Source organism: Apodemus sylvaticus, chromosome 6 (genome assembly GCF_947179515.1).
Source record: "Apodemus sylvaticus chromosome 6, mApoSyl1.1, whole genome shotgun sequence".
NCBI classification, from domain to species: domain Eukaryota; kingdom Metazoa; phylum Chordata; class Mammalia; order Rodentia; family Muridae; genus Apodemus; species Apodemus sylvaticus.
In genome coordinates, this window is record NC_067477.1 from 19,560,781 (window position 1) to 19,577,648 (window position 16,868).

Consider the following 16,868-nt stretch of genomic DNA (forward strand, 5'->3'; position numbering starts at 1 on the left):
TTAAGAAAAAAATGAAACGTGTCACATGTAGCCCAGGCTAGCCTATACTTCATTATCCTTCTATTTTTGCCTTCTAAGTGCTGGGATTGCAGCTCTGTGTCATCTCACCATTATATATACATCTTGTTTGGTTTTTTTTTGTTTGAGGGGATTGTTAGGTTTTGGTTTTTGTTTTCACGTTCGTTTTTGTTTGTTTGTTTGTTTGTTTGTTTGTTTGTTTTGACAGGCTTTCTCTGTGTAGCCCTGACTGTCCTGGAACTCATTCTGTAGACCAGGGTGACTCAAAGTCAGAGATCCATCTGCCTCTGCCTCCCAAGTGCTGGGATTAAAGGCGTGCCCCAACACTCCTGGCTATACGAGTTTATCATTAAAAAAATGAGTCAGGACAGTGGGATAGCTCATTCAGTAAGGTACTTGCTGCCAAGCCTGATAACTGATAAGTTGAGTTGTATCCTTGGTTACCACATGTTGGATGAGAGACTCAATCTACAAGATGTCCTCTGGCCTCACATGTATGTCTTAGAACACACACACAAAAAGAAATGAATGCAAAAAGTTGTCAAAGTTAGTTTTAAAAAATATGGCTAGATACAATGTGTATGTGTGCGCGTGCATGGGTGCGTAAATACACATGGGTGTGTGTAAATGTGACACAGATTCAGAAGAAGTATTTTATATCTTTTAATCTTAAAAAGTATAAAGTCAAGCCGGGCAGTGGTGGCGCATGCCTTTAATCCCTGCACTTGGGAGGCAGAGGCAGGCAGATTTCTGAGTTTGAGGCCAGCCTGGTCTACAGAATGAGTTCCAGGACAGCTGGAACTACACAGAGAAACCCTGTCTCAAAAAACCAAAAAATAAAAAATAAAAAAAACAAAATAAAGTCTAAAGTAAACATACATGGTGTAGACTCAGAGAGGGGACAAAGTGGGGAAGTGTTTGTTTTGTAGAATGACACATGTCCAGCTCTCTGCCTCAGCAAGGGTAGCTGTCTGCAGGTTACTCATGATTTGCTTGTTCGAGTTCACCATATTACAATCTTTGGAGAAACTGCTGAGTCCCTGCCACAAGGCAGACACTGACGAAGATGCATACAGTGCCTTAACTGTAATCCCCTCCCACACCAAGAGAATCTATTGCCCATGAGAAAAGAAACCAAAGAAGAGAATGGACACAAACCGATAACCACGGTAAAAAAACAAACAAACAAAAAAACCCTAAACTCTGTGCAAACGGCCGCAGCTAATCAAGAGGGTGAGATGTGTACCACTGATCTAATTAGACATGGAGCCCAGGATCCAGTAATCCTCCTCTGACTCACATCCAAAAGCAATGATCAGGGTGGTGCTAAGGTACACCCAAGGGTGTTTACTGCTGAGCTGAATTACCATACTGGGGTAGCAAGGAGTCCAGAGCAGTGTGAGCGCTCATCACCAGACTAGAAAGAACGCAGGTGACGTCTGCAGAGGCACATAGTACAGCTCACTGAAGGAGCACACAAACTCAGAGGAGCCGGGGTGGCAGTGTGGCAGGAAACAAGTTATCTTAACTCAGCTCTCTTCATCTGGGGCCAAAGGGGCTCAATGTTAAACAGGATTCCACTCAAACAAACAGAAAACGGTTTGACCTCTCATTGCTTACTGGGCACAGAGTTTTAGTTTTAAGAAGACGAAGAGTTTTAAGAGATGGATAGTGGTAATAACTGCATAATAATAAGACTGTTCTTAAAAGTCTGTGTGAGAGAGTGCATGAGGTGTGTTATGCACATTTGTCTCTCTGTGTGTGTTTATCCTTTTGTGTGTGAGAGAGCACATTGGGTATACGTATGTGTTTGTGAGTTCTACGTGTGCGCGTGTATAAGCACATGGGATGTATGTGTGTGTTTGTCAGTTGTGCATATGTGTGCTTGTGTGATTGTAAGCAAATGAAGTTTATATGTGTAAGTGTTTGGGAGTTCTTTCTCTCTGTATGTGCACATTTGTGAACATCTTCTATATGTGTGAGTGCATGGGGCATATGTATATATGTGTTTGTGAGCAAGCATGTATTTACACATGTACTCACAATCATACACACGTGTGCAAATGTGTATAGAGCTAGGTCAAAATGATATCAGATATTTTCCTAGGGCCCTCTCCACCTCATTCTTTTAGATGAGGTCTCTCATTGAACGTGGGACGCACCAATTAGCTAGGCTGGCTAGCCAAGGAGCTCCAGGGACTTCTCTGGCTCCATTGCCCAGCACTGGAGTTATAGCTACACACTGCTGTGACTGTCCTTTCCACTGGGCACTGAGGACCTGAAGGCAGGTCCCTTGTACACAGTGTTGAGTTACAGATATTTTACGAATATTTCCTTTATAATATAAAGTTATTAACTCCTCCTGCTTCTTCATATTCCCCTTCACAGACCCCTTCCTTACCAAGGAATTGAACAAACGTTCATACTCAACATTATGTAAATGGAACGGATGTCTTGTTTTTATCAAAAACTGAGACGGGATTCCTGAGAGCATCGTTACACTTACTTGGGCAATTCCTGCAATGAACGCATTAAAGCATGTTGACAGGCGCATTTTTTGGGGTGCAATCATGAAGCACCCTTCCTGTTGGTCATAGCCGAGTAAAACATAGAGGTGCCTCTTGACTGTGTTGAAGGCCTTGGCACTGCTGATGTCTGACTCCGCACTGCTTTCATCCCTGGCCATGAACTTCATGAGTACTGTGATCAGCTGGTGAACCGTCTGGTGATCAATGCCAGCATCTTCTGGGAGCAAGTCCTTGATGGTGTTGTCGTTTTCGGGAGACTGGTGTCCTGTCGGTGTAAGAAACACAATCGGTGTGCAGCTGCGTCCCCTCAAGCAAGTTTACATCAAGTCACCACCTGACATGGACAAGCCACCGTCTGTACTTTCCACTTCTACTGCGTAGTTAAAGGTCTGTTCTAGATGAGAAACTTAAGGGCCCAGTGAGGCTCCTCAGTAAAGCGTCGTTCCTGAGGAAGCTGCTGTCTCCATCATTCACCAAGTAACCAAGTTAGAGTGAGACAGGAATGGAAATTAAACAGAGGAACTATACAGCAACTCTATTCTTAAAGAGTCAGACAAACACCTAACAAACTTGGCACTCAGCAGTTCTTAATGGAGCAGCAAAGTTGTACCCTCCAGGACTAAGACAAAGAAGGCTCGACCCAGTTTGTGCAATATGCTGTTAAGATCAACCCCAGATGCTAAATTTCACTAAGTCTAAAAGGATCTGCTGGGGGATTTTGATTAAATTTATTTAAATTATTGTCTTGATTCAATTATGTTCGTGAGTCAGCTAGGGCAAAATAATATTTGGTTTTTTTTTCCCCAAATGCTCAGAGATTCAGGAGTATGTACTGCCTGAATTATAAATGGCCAATGATAAGCCCTGCAGTATGTAATGAGAGACACAGAGGGGGAGGAAAGACAGAGAGAGACAGGAGCTCTCAAAAACATTAAAAAAAAAAAAACAGCACGTGAAGATGAGCTGAGAGTTCACATGGAAGAAAACGCACCCTAGTCCTTGGCTTCCTCTTAAGCTGCTGATTATATCTGAGTGGTCCCAGCCTTCTAGCCTGCCCCACCCCCTGCCCCACCCGCCTCCACTCCGTGGTCAGGTTTGGTGAGTCTTCATACATTTATTTCTTGCATTTATTTGCTTTGGGGTTTAGTCAAAGCACTCTGCAGCCTGTCCTTTTGACAAACAACATTAGGATTTCTAAATCAAAATTAAAGTTTTTGTGTTACAGGTTAGAGCTGGACACCAGAATTCTCATCTCTTCATGTGAGAAAAATAAAATACTGCTGCGAGAAGACAAGCATTGGGTACAAGCTTTCACAAACCTAACCTTGGCTGCATCCGTTACAGCTGTGCTAAAAAATGATGTGACAGAGATCCAGGGAGCAATTAATAGCCACTGATAGCTCGGTTAGTCTGACAAAATTCCAATCTTTAAAGACCCCATGAAGAGAAGCAAGATAAAAGAAATGTTTCCTTACAGTGAAGAAGTGGGCTGTCTAATGGGACAGTGGCATAAAATAACACCCAACCAACAGTTAGCTGTTATACTTCAACACAGCCCACCTAGAAGGCAGAAACCTTGCTTAACTACTTTCTCAGGTCGGCAGAAGGGTTTTGACCTCCCCACCAGTGATCTGCAAGGAGGAGATGGTTAACAAGTAAAGAGGAGGCAGAAGCAACTAAAACTAAGGCTTCTGACACTTGTCATTATGGCCCCAAGTTATTAACCTTTTCTCTCTTATGTGTCTGTCTAGGAAGGCATGCATTCTGCATACATGCAATGTTCACACATGCAACACGCATACATGCAACATGCCTTAGACATTTTCCCAACTAAAATCATGTTTAAAGCACCTAAGATTTTGTTTCTCACATGAGTGGTCCATAAGCATCATTATACGGAGGCATTTATCACAAATCAATTTATGGGAATAATTTATTTCAGTGAAAGACTAACACTGTCCAACATCATCACATATTAACTCTAAACTGAATATTTATAAGATCTGATCAAAAGAAATTCTTTTTTTAATATTTTTCTTTTCTCTATTCTTTGTTTACATTCCAAATGATTTCCCCTTTCCCAGACCCCCCCTCCCCATATGTCCCATAAACCTTCTTCTCTCCATCCCTTCTCCAATCACCTCCCTCCTTTTACTCTGTCCTTATATTCCCTTCCAATGCTAGATCAATCCTTTCCAGGATCAGGACCCTCTCCATACTTCTTCATGGGAGTCATTTGTTATGCAATTTGTGCCTTGGGTATTCAGAGATTCTGGGCTAATTAATATCCACTTATCAGAGATTGCATTCCATGTGTATTCTTTTGTGATTGGGTTACCTCGCTTAGGATGATATTTTCCAGATCAAACCATTTGCCTAAAAATTTTGTGAATTCATTGTTTCTAATTGCTGAGTAGTATTCCATTGTGTAAATATATCACATTTTCTGTATCCATTCCTCCTTTGAGGGGCATCTGGGTTCTTTCCAGACTCTGGCTATTATAAATAAGGCTGCTATGAACATAATGGAGCATGTGTCTTTATTGCATGCCAGGGAATCCTTTGGGTATATGCCCAGGAGAGGTATAGCAGGGTCCTCTGGAAGTCTCATGTCCAGTTTTCTGAGGAACCTCCAGACTGATTTCCACAGTGGTTGTACCATCTTGCAGCCCCACCAGCAGTGGAGGAGTGTTCCTCTTTCTCCACATCCTCGCCAACACCTGCTGTCTCCTGAGTTTTTGACCTTAGCCATTCTGACTGGTGTAAGGTGAAATCTCAGGGTTGTTTTGGTCTGCATTTCCCTAATGACTAATGATGTTAGTTTCTGAAAACACACATATACATATTAAACCATTTAAAAATGTCTCTTTAGGGCACAGGGATTTGCCTCGTCAGTTAAGAGTACTTGCTGATCTTGTAGAGGATAGGGGTTCAGTTCCCATCACCCACACCATGCAGCTCACAGTCACCTGTGACATCAAATCCCTCTTCTGGCCTCTGAGGAACCTATATGCATGTGTTGCACACACAGACAAGGAGGTGTGCACACATATAAATATAAAGCATTTAAAAAAACTACTTTTGATTTCCTTCTTTTGGGGTATTATTTTACAACTGCAATAACATCACTGCTTCAAGCAAACTGATAAAAATGTGACAATTGTGTGCATGCAGGTTCCACATGGTTCTGATTACTATAGCAGCAAGTGGTACTGCTAGAGCAGGAGCCAGCACTCAAGTCCTTTTGCTCTGGGGTGCAGGATGAAGAGAAGTTACATCTCTCAGCCATGCCTGGCTCCTCCTTGTCTAGTGAAGCCTGACTCCTAAACGGAAGTGTAAACAGTTAAAAACTACTTTGATTTCTGTCCTAATGAGCTAGGAACCTCAGAACAGAGAGACCTCCCCCTCCACTTCACTCTGTCTCAAGTCACAGGTGAGAAAAAACAATGAATCTAGCTTCATCCGAACTATTCCATGGCTCTCCTCCCCGTTACAAGGGGCACGTTTTAAAAATTCTTAGCGAATCATATTTCCCCGATGGCTGAATGTCGTGTCTTATGCGGCCTCCTTTCAGTGACCTGTGCTTCAAGAGTGACTGATGCTGCTTTAGGTGACTTCCCTCAACAGTCGTGATGACACATCCTTAACAAACCGTTAAATGCACTGATCCACGTGCATAAAGTAAAACGCTATTGCTTACTCCTCCCACCATCAAGAGTCTGAGTCTGCATTTAGCTCATCATCTATTAGAATAAAGTGGGGTTATGACAGATACACCCTTCCTAAGGAAAGGTGGCTCCCATCAAAGCCCTATGAAAAATGAGCTGGAGAGTTATTTATTATAAAAGATGTGAATTTCCCATCTTGAAACTAAATAACCGCAATACATTCTCCTAAGGCGTGGCAGTTAGAACAGCCACTAATCTTCAGTTCTAGTCTATGTGGTTCCTTTATCTTCCTTAACCATAGCAAGGTTTAAAAGTTTGATTTTTATCCCTTAAGGTGAACATGTTGACATCATTATAATGCTGTAGGCAGAGCTAGCCCAACACCATTTAGTGTAGACCACTGCGTGTTCAGAATGGAGTAACTGACAGAAACTTTGAAGGGGAGTATGTCACAGGCTCAGATTATTTGGCACCAGGCAGGATCAGGGTCTGCTTTTCCCAACTTATCTCCTGGTCCTCCCACATCCCTGAGTGCTAGGCATTCCCCAAAGCTGGGGTGTCTGGGATCTCAGAAGAGCCAACACTAGCCCACCCTTATTTGTGCTCACAGTGATCTCTGCTTTACGAAGATGGACTCCACCCATTCCCTCATGTGGAACCATGAATCTTCCTTCCAGAAGCCTAAGCCCACACTCCTGTCAGTAACTGGACAAGGTCCCTATATTCTGTTGTGTTCCAAAGATAAGAAAGGGGAGGTGGGAAGCAGGGGGGTAAAAGGAAAAATTGCCTTTAGCTTCCCAAATAACTTTTATGCAAGGCAGAACTTTATCTATTCATTGGTTTTATTTTTCCCTGTAAAAACATACAGGGTTTGAAGGCATGTGCTATATCTTATTCATCTTAGCATCCTTCACGGAACAGAGGATGATATCTAACATATAGTAGATACCCATTGTTCATAAATGTCTAAGTGACCTGAATTCAAATAATGCTCCTCTTTTTTCAAAGTAACACATGAGAAAACAAAGACCACTTCCATGAGTGTTTTACCTTTGGCCTAGAAATCCCAAGGTCAAAAACTGGATATTAGGCTGCATTCCAATCTTATGCTCACACTTATCTGTCAGCTTAAAGCTTTTCTCATAGGAGGTCGTGTGTGTGTGTGTGTGTGTGTGTGTGTGTGTGTGTGTGTATGTGTCTGTGTGTCTGTGTATATCTGTGAATGTGTGTGTGGTATATGTACATGTATACATATATGTATATGTGCATGTGCATATTCTTGTGGCTGACTTCATAACTCATGTGCTCCTCCTCCATATTTTTGCTTCTTCTTAGCCTATGTCTACCATCATTTGCTTACACTGTGTGCTGGTTATGGGTTTTTGTTTTGGCTTTGTTTTGTTTGTTTGTCAATGACACAAGCTAGAGTCATTTTGGAAGAGAGACTGTCATCTGTGAAAACACCTCCATCAGATTCCCTGTAGACAAGTGTGTAGGGCATTTTCTTGGTTTATGATTGATATGGATCCAGAGCACAGCAGGTGGTGCCGTCTTTGGACAGGTGGTCCCAGGTGGTATAAAAAAGCAAACTGAAAAGGCCATGGAGCGCAAGCCAGTAAGCAGCGCTCCTCTGTGGTCTTTGCTTCAGTGCCTGCCTCCACGTTTCCACCTTGAGTTCCTGTCCTGACTTTCCTTCATGATGGACTATAAGCTTTAAGATGAAGTAAACCCTTCCCTCCATGGGTGTGTTTAGTTATGATGTTCACGACTGAATAATAAAAAACAAACTGTGGCAGTGCCCACTACTGAGAACCCGGATGAAAAGTGTCCTGTGGCTTCAGCTGATGAGATGCACTTCTCCTGCCCATCTGATGGGAACCACCCAAAGATCTACCACTTTCTCTCCAGATGCGCACTCGCCGCTGATGGTCATGTTTAGCTCCCTTCCTTGCCTATAAGTAAGTTGAGATTGTAAACATTTCTCATGTATCGTTGTACTGTTTCCTGGAATAGTAGATACAGAAATGTTTGTTCAGAAAAAGTTACTTCTCAAAACTATCACTATAAACACAAACATTCCAATAGAAACAACTGGTACTTCGGTGATGAACAGGGACTTTGCAAGCCGGGGAGGTGAAGAGTAAATCATCTGTAGGGCAAAGGAGCTCAAAGAGAAGTTGTTTGAAATCACAGGCATGGCCACTGAAGAGGAGGCAGGAAAGGCCAGTGCAAGACACATTTACCAGTTCTAACCAGCACGAGGCACCTTTTCTTCTAAGTGTAAATGTGGGTAATAAGATCTCCAAATTTCTCTACAGGCTGGAAGAATGTGTGTCCTGTGAGGACTGGGATAGCTCTGGACCAACCTGGAGAAAATGTTTTTTCTGGACACTGGAGAACTGAATACCGAGTCAACCAGATTAGTGTCTTCATGTGCTATAAGGCAGAAACTCATAAAACCAACCATCGGGAGGCTCCTACAGTAGTGGAAAACAAGTGAGTCAAGTCTCTTTTGTGTGACTATTAATCATGTTCTCAACTGGTGAGACCTTAAGTCGAGCACCAAGTAGAATGATGTAATACTGTAGTGTTTCAGTTTTCCTGTCTGAACACAGATTGGGGGGGAAACACTTACATACATCCAAAGGCTCTATAAAGACAAAGCTAGGCACCTGTATAAAGACACTACAGGTGAAGAGGCACAAAATGTACATGAAATATAATTATATCCTCTTACTTCCAGTTACTCATCCCAGGGAATGAGAAACATGGCAGGATCTGGCATTTTACATTCCTGTGGCTGGCACTGTTACTGGGCTAATAGATTTGAGCCGTGCACTCACCTGACCTTCAGTGGTCACTATAGACATACAAAACTGAGATGCTCATGGTATTACTGAAAATGCACCTGTGCATAACTGAATGCACGTCAGACCAACCGTTACAAGAGTCTGAAATCCCAATGAACACGGTGCTGAGCTCCTGCTAGCCTTGGCCACATATGCTACGTAAACAGAGAGCTTGGGAAATCTGGATGTGACATCTAATTCTGTCACCCACAAATTTGTGATATCTATCCCTTTGTGAGAAACTCAGCTTCTCCTGTATACCTCCAGAGTCAGCTTTCATATTCCAAGAGTGCTATTTACACACACCAAAGACATTGGTTTGACTGCTATAGATTACAGAGAAATGCAGCTTTTTACAGGTCTTGAGGGGTATACCATATATCTAGAAAAAAATACTCTGTTTTATTTGCTGTGCACTCTACATAAAGGCTAAGAGTAGAAGACTGTAAATTTTAAACCCAGAGCCCCAAAGTTCAGCCTAACCAGCAACTAACTAGAAAGCTTTTTTGCTGCATAATTAAATCACATCCGGTTTACTTCAGGCCTAATCAATAGGAAGTGTGCACAGAGGGCTTGCCACCTAGACTACCCAGGAGTCCCTGTATTATGCTGAGGGCACTTTGCTTCCACATTACCCTACCCTGCAGTCACCCCATCTTCTGATAGGGCTTGATTGCTTCCCTGCTTCCAGTAAAGGACAATTTATAGATGCAGCCACAGTTTCACACCGCCTTGAAAGTTTTTGACAACCACTTCCAAATCTAAGGTGAGCTTCCCTCATCGTGTGAATTCTCTGTCCGGAAGTTTTAACTTCATAGTTTAAACAGCCCTGTTACCTGCCCCTTCCCCCCTGGTCATTTTGCTGGGAGAGGAGCTGGAGGATTTTCTTAACCTCAGTGAACAGAGGGATGTTTTCCCACAGAGATGTCAGGGGCTCCTTTGGTTAGATGTTTAGAAAGGATGATCATAACTAGAGACTGGCCTTTCAAGGAAGCTTGGACAAAAAGATCAGCCCCAGGATAAAATGAAGGAAATATATGAAACAGCTTAAGAGTTTTCTCCAAAAGGTTCCACTGAAAGGGAACTGGATGGATCTCACCTTTCTTTTCTTTTCTTTTCTTTTCTTTTCTTTTCTTTTCTTTTCTTTTCTTTTCTTTTCTTTCCTTTCCTTTCCTTTCCTTTCCTTTCCTTTCTTCTTTCTTTCTTTCTCTCTCTCTCTTTCTTTCTTTTTGTCTGTCTTTCTGTCTTTCTTTCTTTCTTCCTAGATTTCTTTCTTTTTATTTTATATGTGTGAACTCTTTGTCCACAGGCATATATACATGACCCATGCCTAAGAGGCCAGAAGAGGGTATCAGATCTCCTAAAATTGGAGTTACAGAAAATTGTGAACCATCATGTGGGTGCTGGAAATTGAACCTGGGTCCTCTGTGAGAGCAGTCTCTTAATCACTGAACCATCTCTCCAGCTCAGAACTCACCATTCTAATGACACTCAGTGTCATTAGACGAGAAGTTCTTGTGAATCTCTCTCTCCCACCTCAAAGAAGAGCTGCGTACAAATCAGAGAAGAGGGTCTGGGCCTCCTGTTTGCTATTCTGTGTCTTTTGATCCCTTTCGATAGAAAAGGGAGATATGTTTTCTGCCAGCTCCTACTTCCTGTATTCATGATCTCTGTGGCCCTTTCATCTCTCCCACTCCTGAATTTCTATGTTTCGAGTGTCTTTTTTATAATATGCTCACAATCTTCAAAGTCTTCTTACATAAATGTTTTCTCTGGGTGTCAGTCAATACTATTTTGAAAAGTTTTAAGTTAAACTTATTCTCAGATTAGAATTGAAATGTTTATAGAAAAATAAACCACTGAAAGAGTGAGCCACTGAGGTTGATGTGACAGACACGTAAGTAAGTGTTCAGACGCTCATGGTCCCTCCGGGAATGGTGGCCCTCCCTGTGTAGACATCTGCTCAATGCTCGGGATACTGACACAGAGTTATACACCCGATAAGGAACAGGACATGATAAGTTACGCTGTGTCACCCTGGATAAGACCTTCAGATCCTCCAAACGATGGAAATGCTCCTGAGAAACAGAAATGCTCAGACTTGCAAGGAATTAAGAACTGCTACAAGGATGAGAAGATGGTGATTCAAACACAAAACCTTTCAAAATGCAAATGAAGTGTGTGCTTTACCTAAGGAAAATGCTCATCTACAAATGCAGTGTTTCTATGTGCAGCTTACACATACAAACATAAGTCATATAGCAGCAAGAAGCGCAATCCTGGTCACGCCTGCTGTTCAGGGAGAGGTGGGAAGTTACATGCTTCTTACTGGACCAAAAGTCAATGGAATCAGAAATCACCTGCTTGGAAAACCATGTAAAGAATTGGCATACCAACAGCCCAGACACTTGAGACCCTTCAAGGCTCACAAATCCTAATAACGCTCTGGTCCAGTGAGAAACACTTGGTTTTTTTTTTTTACCTTGTCCACCTATGATAGAGACACTTGAACATGGCCCTTCAACGTCGGAAGTACCCACCTGGCGTCTGTTCAGGTGTCCCACCGAGAGCCGGGGCAGACTGCTCATGCCTGGTCAACCTCACAGCTTAAAAATCAACAACAACTCTATTGAAATAAGCATTAAAGACAACTTGAGCCTAGAAAAATACTCAGTGCTGAACTGAGCTGGCTAGCAGAAGCAAGCTTAGTTTTCTTATTTGTAATTAACATCACATAAAATATGTTTACTCCAGAATTTTTGCGTTTTGCTACTGATCTTATGAAAAATTTCTTAATATCATTTTCGATTCTAAAAGCATCAAAATGATTGTGTCAATTAATTATCAAGAAATAAGAATAAATAAAATGAATACCCCAAGCTTGTCAGTTAGGGTATTAAAAGGTTGGAAAACTCATATCCAAGGTGCAGTTAGTTTAATCTAGGGTGGGTGTCCTGGATCTGATAGCAGCTTCTCCCCGGGCCAGTAGGGATCATCCTTCAGCGTGATTAACTTCACTCCCTGCGAAGCTAACGCTATTAATTACATAAAAGGCTTTCCATTGACTCCTCTAAGGTTCAAAATACCACATACTCAGAGCTCGTCATAAAAAAAGAAAAATGTAGCAAAGAAAATCAAATCATATTTATGATTAACATGATTATGTTATATCAAGTTGTTCTGTAATAAATGCCAATGAAAATGCAAGTCTTTCTGCTTCGGACAGAAGAAGTGTGCTTAAGTGTTAACTGATGGATTGCACGAGTGGTATGTAAGATTAAATTATTTAAATATACTCATTCATTCAGTAACTCATTTAAATATTCTCATTCATCCATTCATTCCATGATTGGGTTCTGCAGGCTTTATTATTTGCCCCTTACGTGCTGATGTTAAATACGAGTATTTATATTTACTAGGCATTTGGTTATTTAAGGAAACTCGCTCTCTTTGAAAAATATAGTATAAAGACATTTATAAAATAAATGTGTGTGGTTTTGCAAAATTGACAACCTATCATATTTCCGTTTATAAGTTATCTGAAGTTGAATAGGAATCTAACTTCTCTTCAGGAAAGTCTGATTCTTCCTGTTCAAAAGCCACTATTTTTACTGGTTTTGTTTCTTCCTGGGGGGGTTATGTGGTTGTTCCTAGCACTCGTGAAATGACAATCATTCAATGTGTGAACGTTATCCCTTTAGCTGCATGACTTTTGTTGTCTCAGTCTCATTGAGAAAGCACTTTGGCTCCCAGGCTGCTGTGCACACTGTTATAGTCTAGCTCTCAAAAGTAAACATCTCTAAGCTTCGTGCCAAGCGTTGGTGGGTTTGCAGCCTTCTACATTTCAGAAATACTGATAGAACAAGTCAGGATTTTACTGCACCCACTAATGAGAGGAAGCCACCCATGCCCGGGGACTCTGAGGACCAAATTTGGCAGATGGGCTCAGTTTGCTAACTGTGCTGCTCTCTGTGAACACTCAGCAAGACACATCAGTTCCAGAAAGACACTAAACAGATGTCACAAGATGAAGAGGAAAGATACTCAACGGATTTTGGAGGTCAGGGTCTCGGGGAGGGAGAGCGCCCTCTTGGATTCGGCGGGTCCTTTCACACTGTCTCTCAGGGACCGCACACTCTTCTGTCGGTTTCTTGCAAAACGTGCTCTCTTGATCTTCCACAAGGCAGCATCGCTGAGGTTGGCAACATTGGTCCTCACAGCAGTGATGGCTTCACAAAAGGAATTAAAGACACTATCATTCTTTTCCTTGGCTGGCCACATGATACAGCCATTTTGAAATAATCCATATGAGTATAGTTTTGGGATAAGAAGATATCTTCCATGCATACATCAGTCCTCCGTCTCCCTCTATGACCATGACGTGAGTCCTCTACCTCCCTCCTTGGCATGGCATGTCTATCCTTAAAAAAATCACGATTGCTGTCTGTCATGACTACCACTGTTTAAATCATGAGCTTTGACTTTCTAATTTTGTTACTTTTTCCTCATGAATGTAAAACCATAAGCGACTAAACAATAAACAGAAAGGAGTTTGCACAGGACAAATGTATCTCATAAAACTCCTCACAGACATTAGCAACTGGGTGCTAGGTAAAGAAAACAGTTGCAGATGGTTACTACATGTCCTCCTGAAAGGGAGGAAAACTCAGGTCCCAGATGCTGTGAGGTGTTTAAATCTACGGATTAGCAACATAAGCATTCAGGAGCTAATGAACTGTGTACATCAATTCACCCTTCCATGTGTGGAACAAGTTACATGCCGAGTGCCTTAGCTGGGACCATTTTCTGCACAGCTTGTGCCTTACTTACTTGTAGGGAAAGGAAATTCTTTGTTACAATCTAAATGCAGCTGAGCTTCCAAAGAAAGTGTCTCAAATCTGTTGACAAAGAACTCCCAGCTCAAAGCAGGAATATCTTGCTTGAGAAAATGCAAGAGTAAAAGCTTGCTCAGGATGGTGGGTCGGTCTTTCACCACAGTGTCGAACTGGAAGTCAAGGCAAAGACAAAGACCCTGGAAAAGAGGGATCAGACACAAGCATCTAAGAGACAATACCCCGGGCAGTCAATGGAACAAGGCACTGTCCACACAGCAAAATTATTCCATTGGAATCTTTCTGATCACAAATATTGGAAGGGAAAAAAATATACAAGCAAGTTTCTCTTAATTCATAATACTTCTTCAATGTTGATCAAAAAATGGGAGCTAAATGTATGTCATTTGTTTTCTAAATATTAAATAATATCCACTTAATCAAAATAACAGTACATCTTTTTAAAATGTCTGTAGTTTACACTGAGAAACATACACTCAACATTATACTATGTTTTATTATGGTGTGTGCATGCACCCGTGTACACATATATGCTCATCCCACAGCATATGTGGAGGCCAGAGACAACTTTTGGAAGCCCATTCTCTCCTCTAGCAGTAGGTTTGAGAACTTGAACTCAGGTCCTCAAATTTGTGCCTCAGGTACCCATATCTACTGTGTTAACCTCATTAACCCCCAAACTACATTTTAGGGCACATGAGGGAAATGAGTTCTGGGTTGTTCCCCCACTGTACAACAGGAAGAGTTTGGGGTAAGTCATGTCTCTTCTTGCTTTCATTATAACTTAAAAGCACACATTTTAAAACACACAGACCTCTGCTGTTACAATCACTAAAATCATTAGTTTGCATAGTACTGTAATCTGAATATTTATATCCACTCCCCTAAAAAGTTCACCACCCTGAAACTCAATAATTTAAGTGACAGTATTAGAAGGTGAGTCTTTGGGAGAGGACAAAACCACGTGGACAGAATTCTCACAAATAGGAGTCTTGTCCTTAGACATGGGCCCAAGCATGGTTAAAGGCATCAACTATGAACCATAAAAGTGGGCCCTGAGCAGACACTGAATCTACAAGCCCCTTGACCATGAACCTCCCAGACTCCAGAATCATACTACATAAATTCCTATGGCTTTCTAAGGTACCCTGTTTGTGGTATTTTGATATAACATGGTTAAAAAGACACATGACAAAGTCAACTGTTGGTGGTATTGTTGAAAGACAATCTGTAGGGCTTATAACACCCTTTCCCCATCACCTGCAGTGCTGGCCTCTTTATGGTGTCAAGCAGGAGACCTGCTCTGGTGGCCACTGCAGGATTGACATCCTCCACAGCTGTCAGAAAGCAGCAGAAGGCATGTGCCAGAGAGTACTTCAGCAGGTGGTTTTTAGTCACCGAGTGAATATCCAAAAACCTACAAATAACAGCTACTTTTTCCACTGCAATATAAAATAGAGAGGACAAAAGGTATACATGCATTTATTAACATGTTATAAACATTTCACACTTATTCATTTAAAATATTATCTCAGTTATTTTATTTATTTATTTATGTTTATTTATTTCATTTACTTGTAGGTGGGGCATGCATGTAGCATAGAGCATATGAGGAGACCAGAAAACAACTATGGGAGTTGGATCTCTCCTTCCACCATTATGGTTCCGGAGGACTAGACTCGGGTCTTCTGCCTGGGAGACAAGTGCCTTCACCCCCATTGATCCATCTCACTGGCTCTGTATTAACATGGATTTAAGCCTCATGAGAACTGAACCCTATAAACAAGTTAACTTGGGGCTCCTACATGGAAAATTTAAATATCAACAATGATAGCCAAACATACATTTCAAAGCTGGACATCTGGTTTACCTTGTAAACCAGAGGATTTTTTAATTAAGATAGAAGTACCTGCTTCAAACCTCATCTTCCAGTCTTTGCTGTTGAAATTGCCATTTATGATTGTCCAGAATATGTCAGCACCATGAGGAAGGGACAGAGCATGAAGAAGGAGAGGAACTGCCAGTGAAGACAGCTGAGAGAACTCAGACTTGACGACTCTCCAGAGGCTGGGAAATCAAGAACAGCAGAGGCATTACCGTCATCACCGCCTCTTCAGTAGCCTGTACTAGTAACTTAATAGTGTGGACAGTAGGTGCTGGTAGAATACTCTGGGTGAAAGCGCGTCCGTCCATGAAATTATAATCCTCCAAGAAGCATTTAAGTTTTGATTTATTAATGTCTTCTGAAGAAATTACTTTTATGTAACAAAATTGAAAAACATATTTAAATATAAAGATTTAATTCCATGCATAAATTCAGCTATGTAAATGAATTAAATAATATACAAAAGTAACAGTTATGTGAAGATGATAGTGTGCTAAATGGTTTTAATAATGTTTCTTATATGAATAACTGGAAAGCATCATTGTTTACTTTGGCTATCTCCTTTGAATGGCAAAGAATACCTCTTTGTCTGCTAATTACAGCCTCTCTAAAACCTGACAAGGCTGTCACCCAAGGTCTCCCACTTTTCCTATCCTAAGGATGAGCACAATTCACATTTACCAGCGCACCTCACTGTCCTGAACAGTGATTAACCTGTGAGCGAGTAGGCAGATGATCCAGACTTCAAGCTGTCAGATCATGGTATGGACTCAGGGAGACAGGGGTCTCTCCTTTACAAACTTCATGATTGAAAGATTATACCAATAAGAGAGTGCCCAGGGACCCACCTCCCAGACATAGCTTGTGCAGGAAGAAGTCAATATTTAGTCTGATCTAACAAACTAAGATGGAACTGAGATAATGGCGGGAGGCTGGAGGAAACGGGAGAAGGAAGAGGAGAAACCTGATATTTAGTATGTCCCCTAACCAATGTCTTCACTTCTGAGACCCTACGCATTCGACAAAAGGAAACCCAAACTTTGAAACGACTCTCTAAAACTAGGTTA

At 41.6% G+C, this 16,868-nt stretch overlaps 1 protein-coding gene across 2 annotated transcripts in view; it reads right to left on the bottom strand.

Annotated features, from left to right (window-relative positions):
* Unc79 (unc-79 homolog, NALCN channel complex subunit) overlaps positions 1 to 16,868 on the bottom strand; it is a 188,028-nt gene that overhangs the window by 83,008 nt on the left and 88,152 nt on the right. Inside the window, exons 20-25 of one of the 2 annotated variants that reach the window (XM_052185184.1) lie at positions 15,826 to 15,983; positions 15,177 to 15,358; positions 13,894 to 14,095; positions 13,113 to 13,292; positions 11,604 to 11,669; positions 2,525 to 2,811 (exon numbers count right to left, since the gene is read on the bottom strand). In XM_052185184.1, coding sequence (XP_052041144.1) covers positions 2,525 to 2,811; positions 11,604 to 11,669; positions 13,113 to 13,292; positions 13,894 to 14,095; positions 15,177 to 15,358; positions 15,826 to 15,983 — 1,075 coding nt within the window. The remainder of the gene's footprint in view (positions 1 to 2,524; positions 2,812 to 11,603; positions 11,670 to 13,112; positions 13,293 to 13,893; positions 14,096 to 15,176; positions 15,359 to 15,825; positions 15,984 to 16,868) is intronic. The other variant, XM_052185185.1, reaches the window with a different exon arrangement.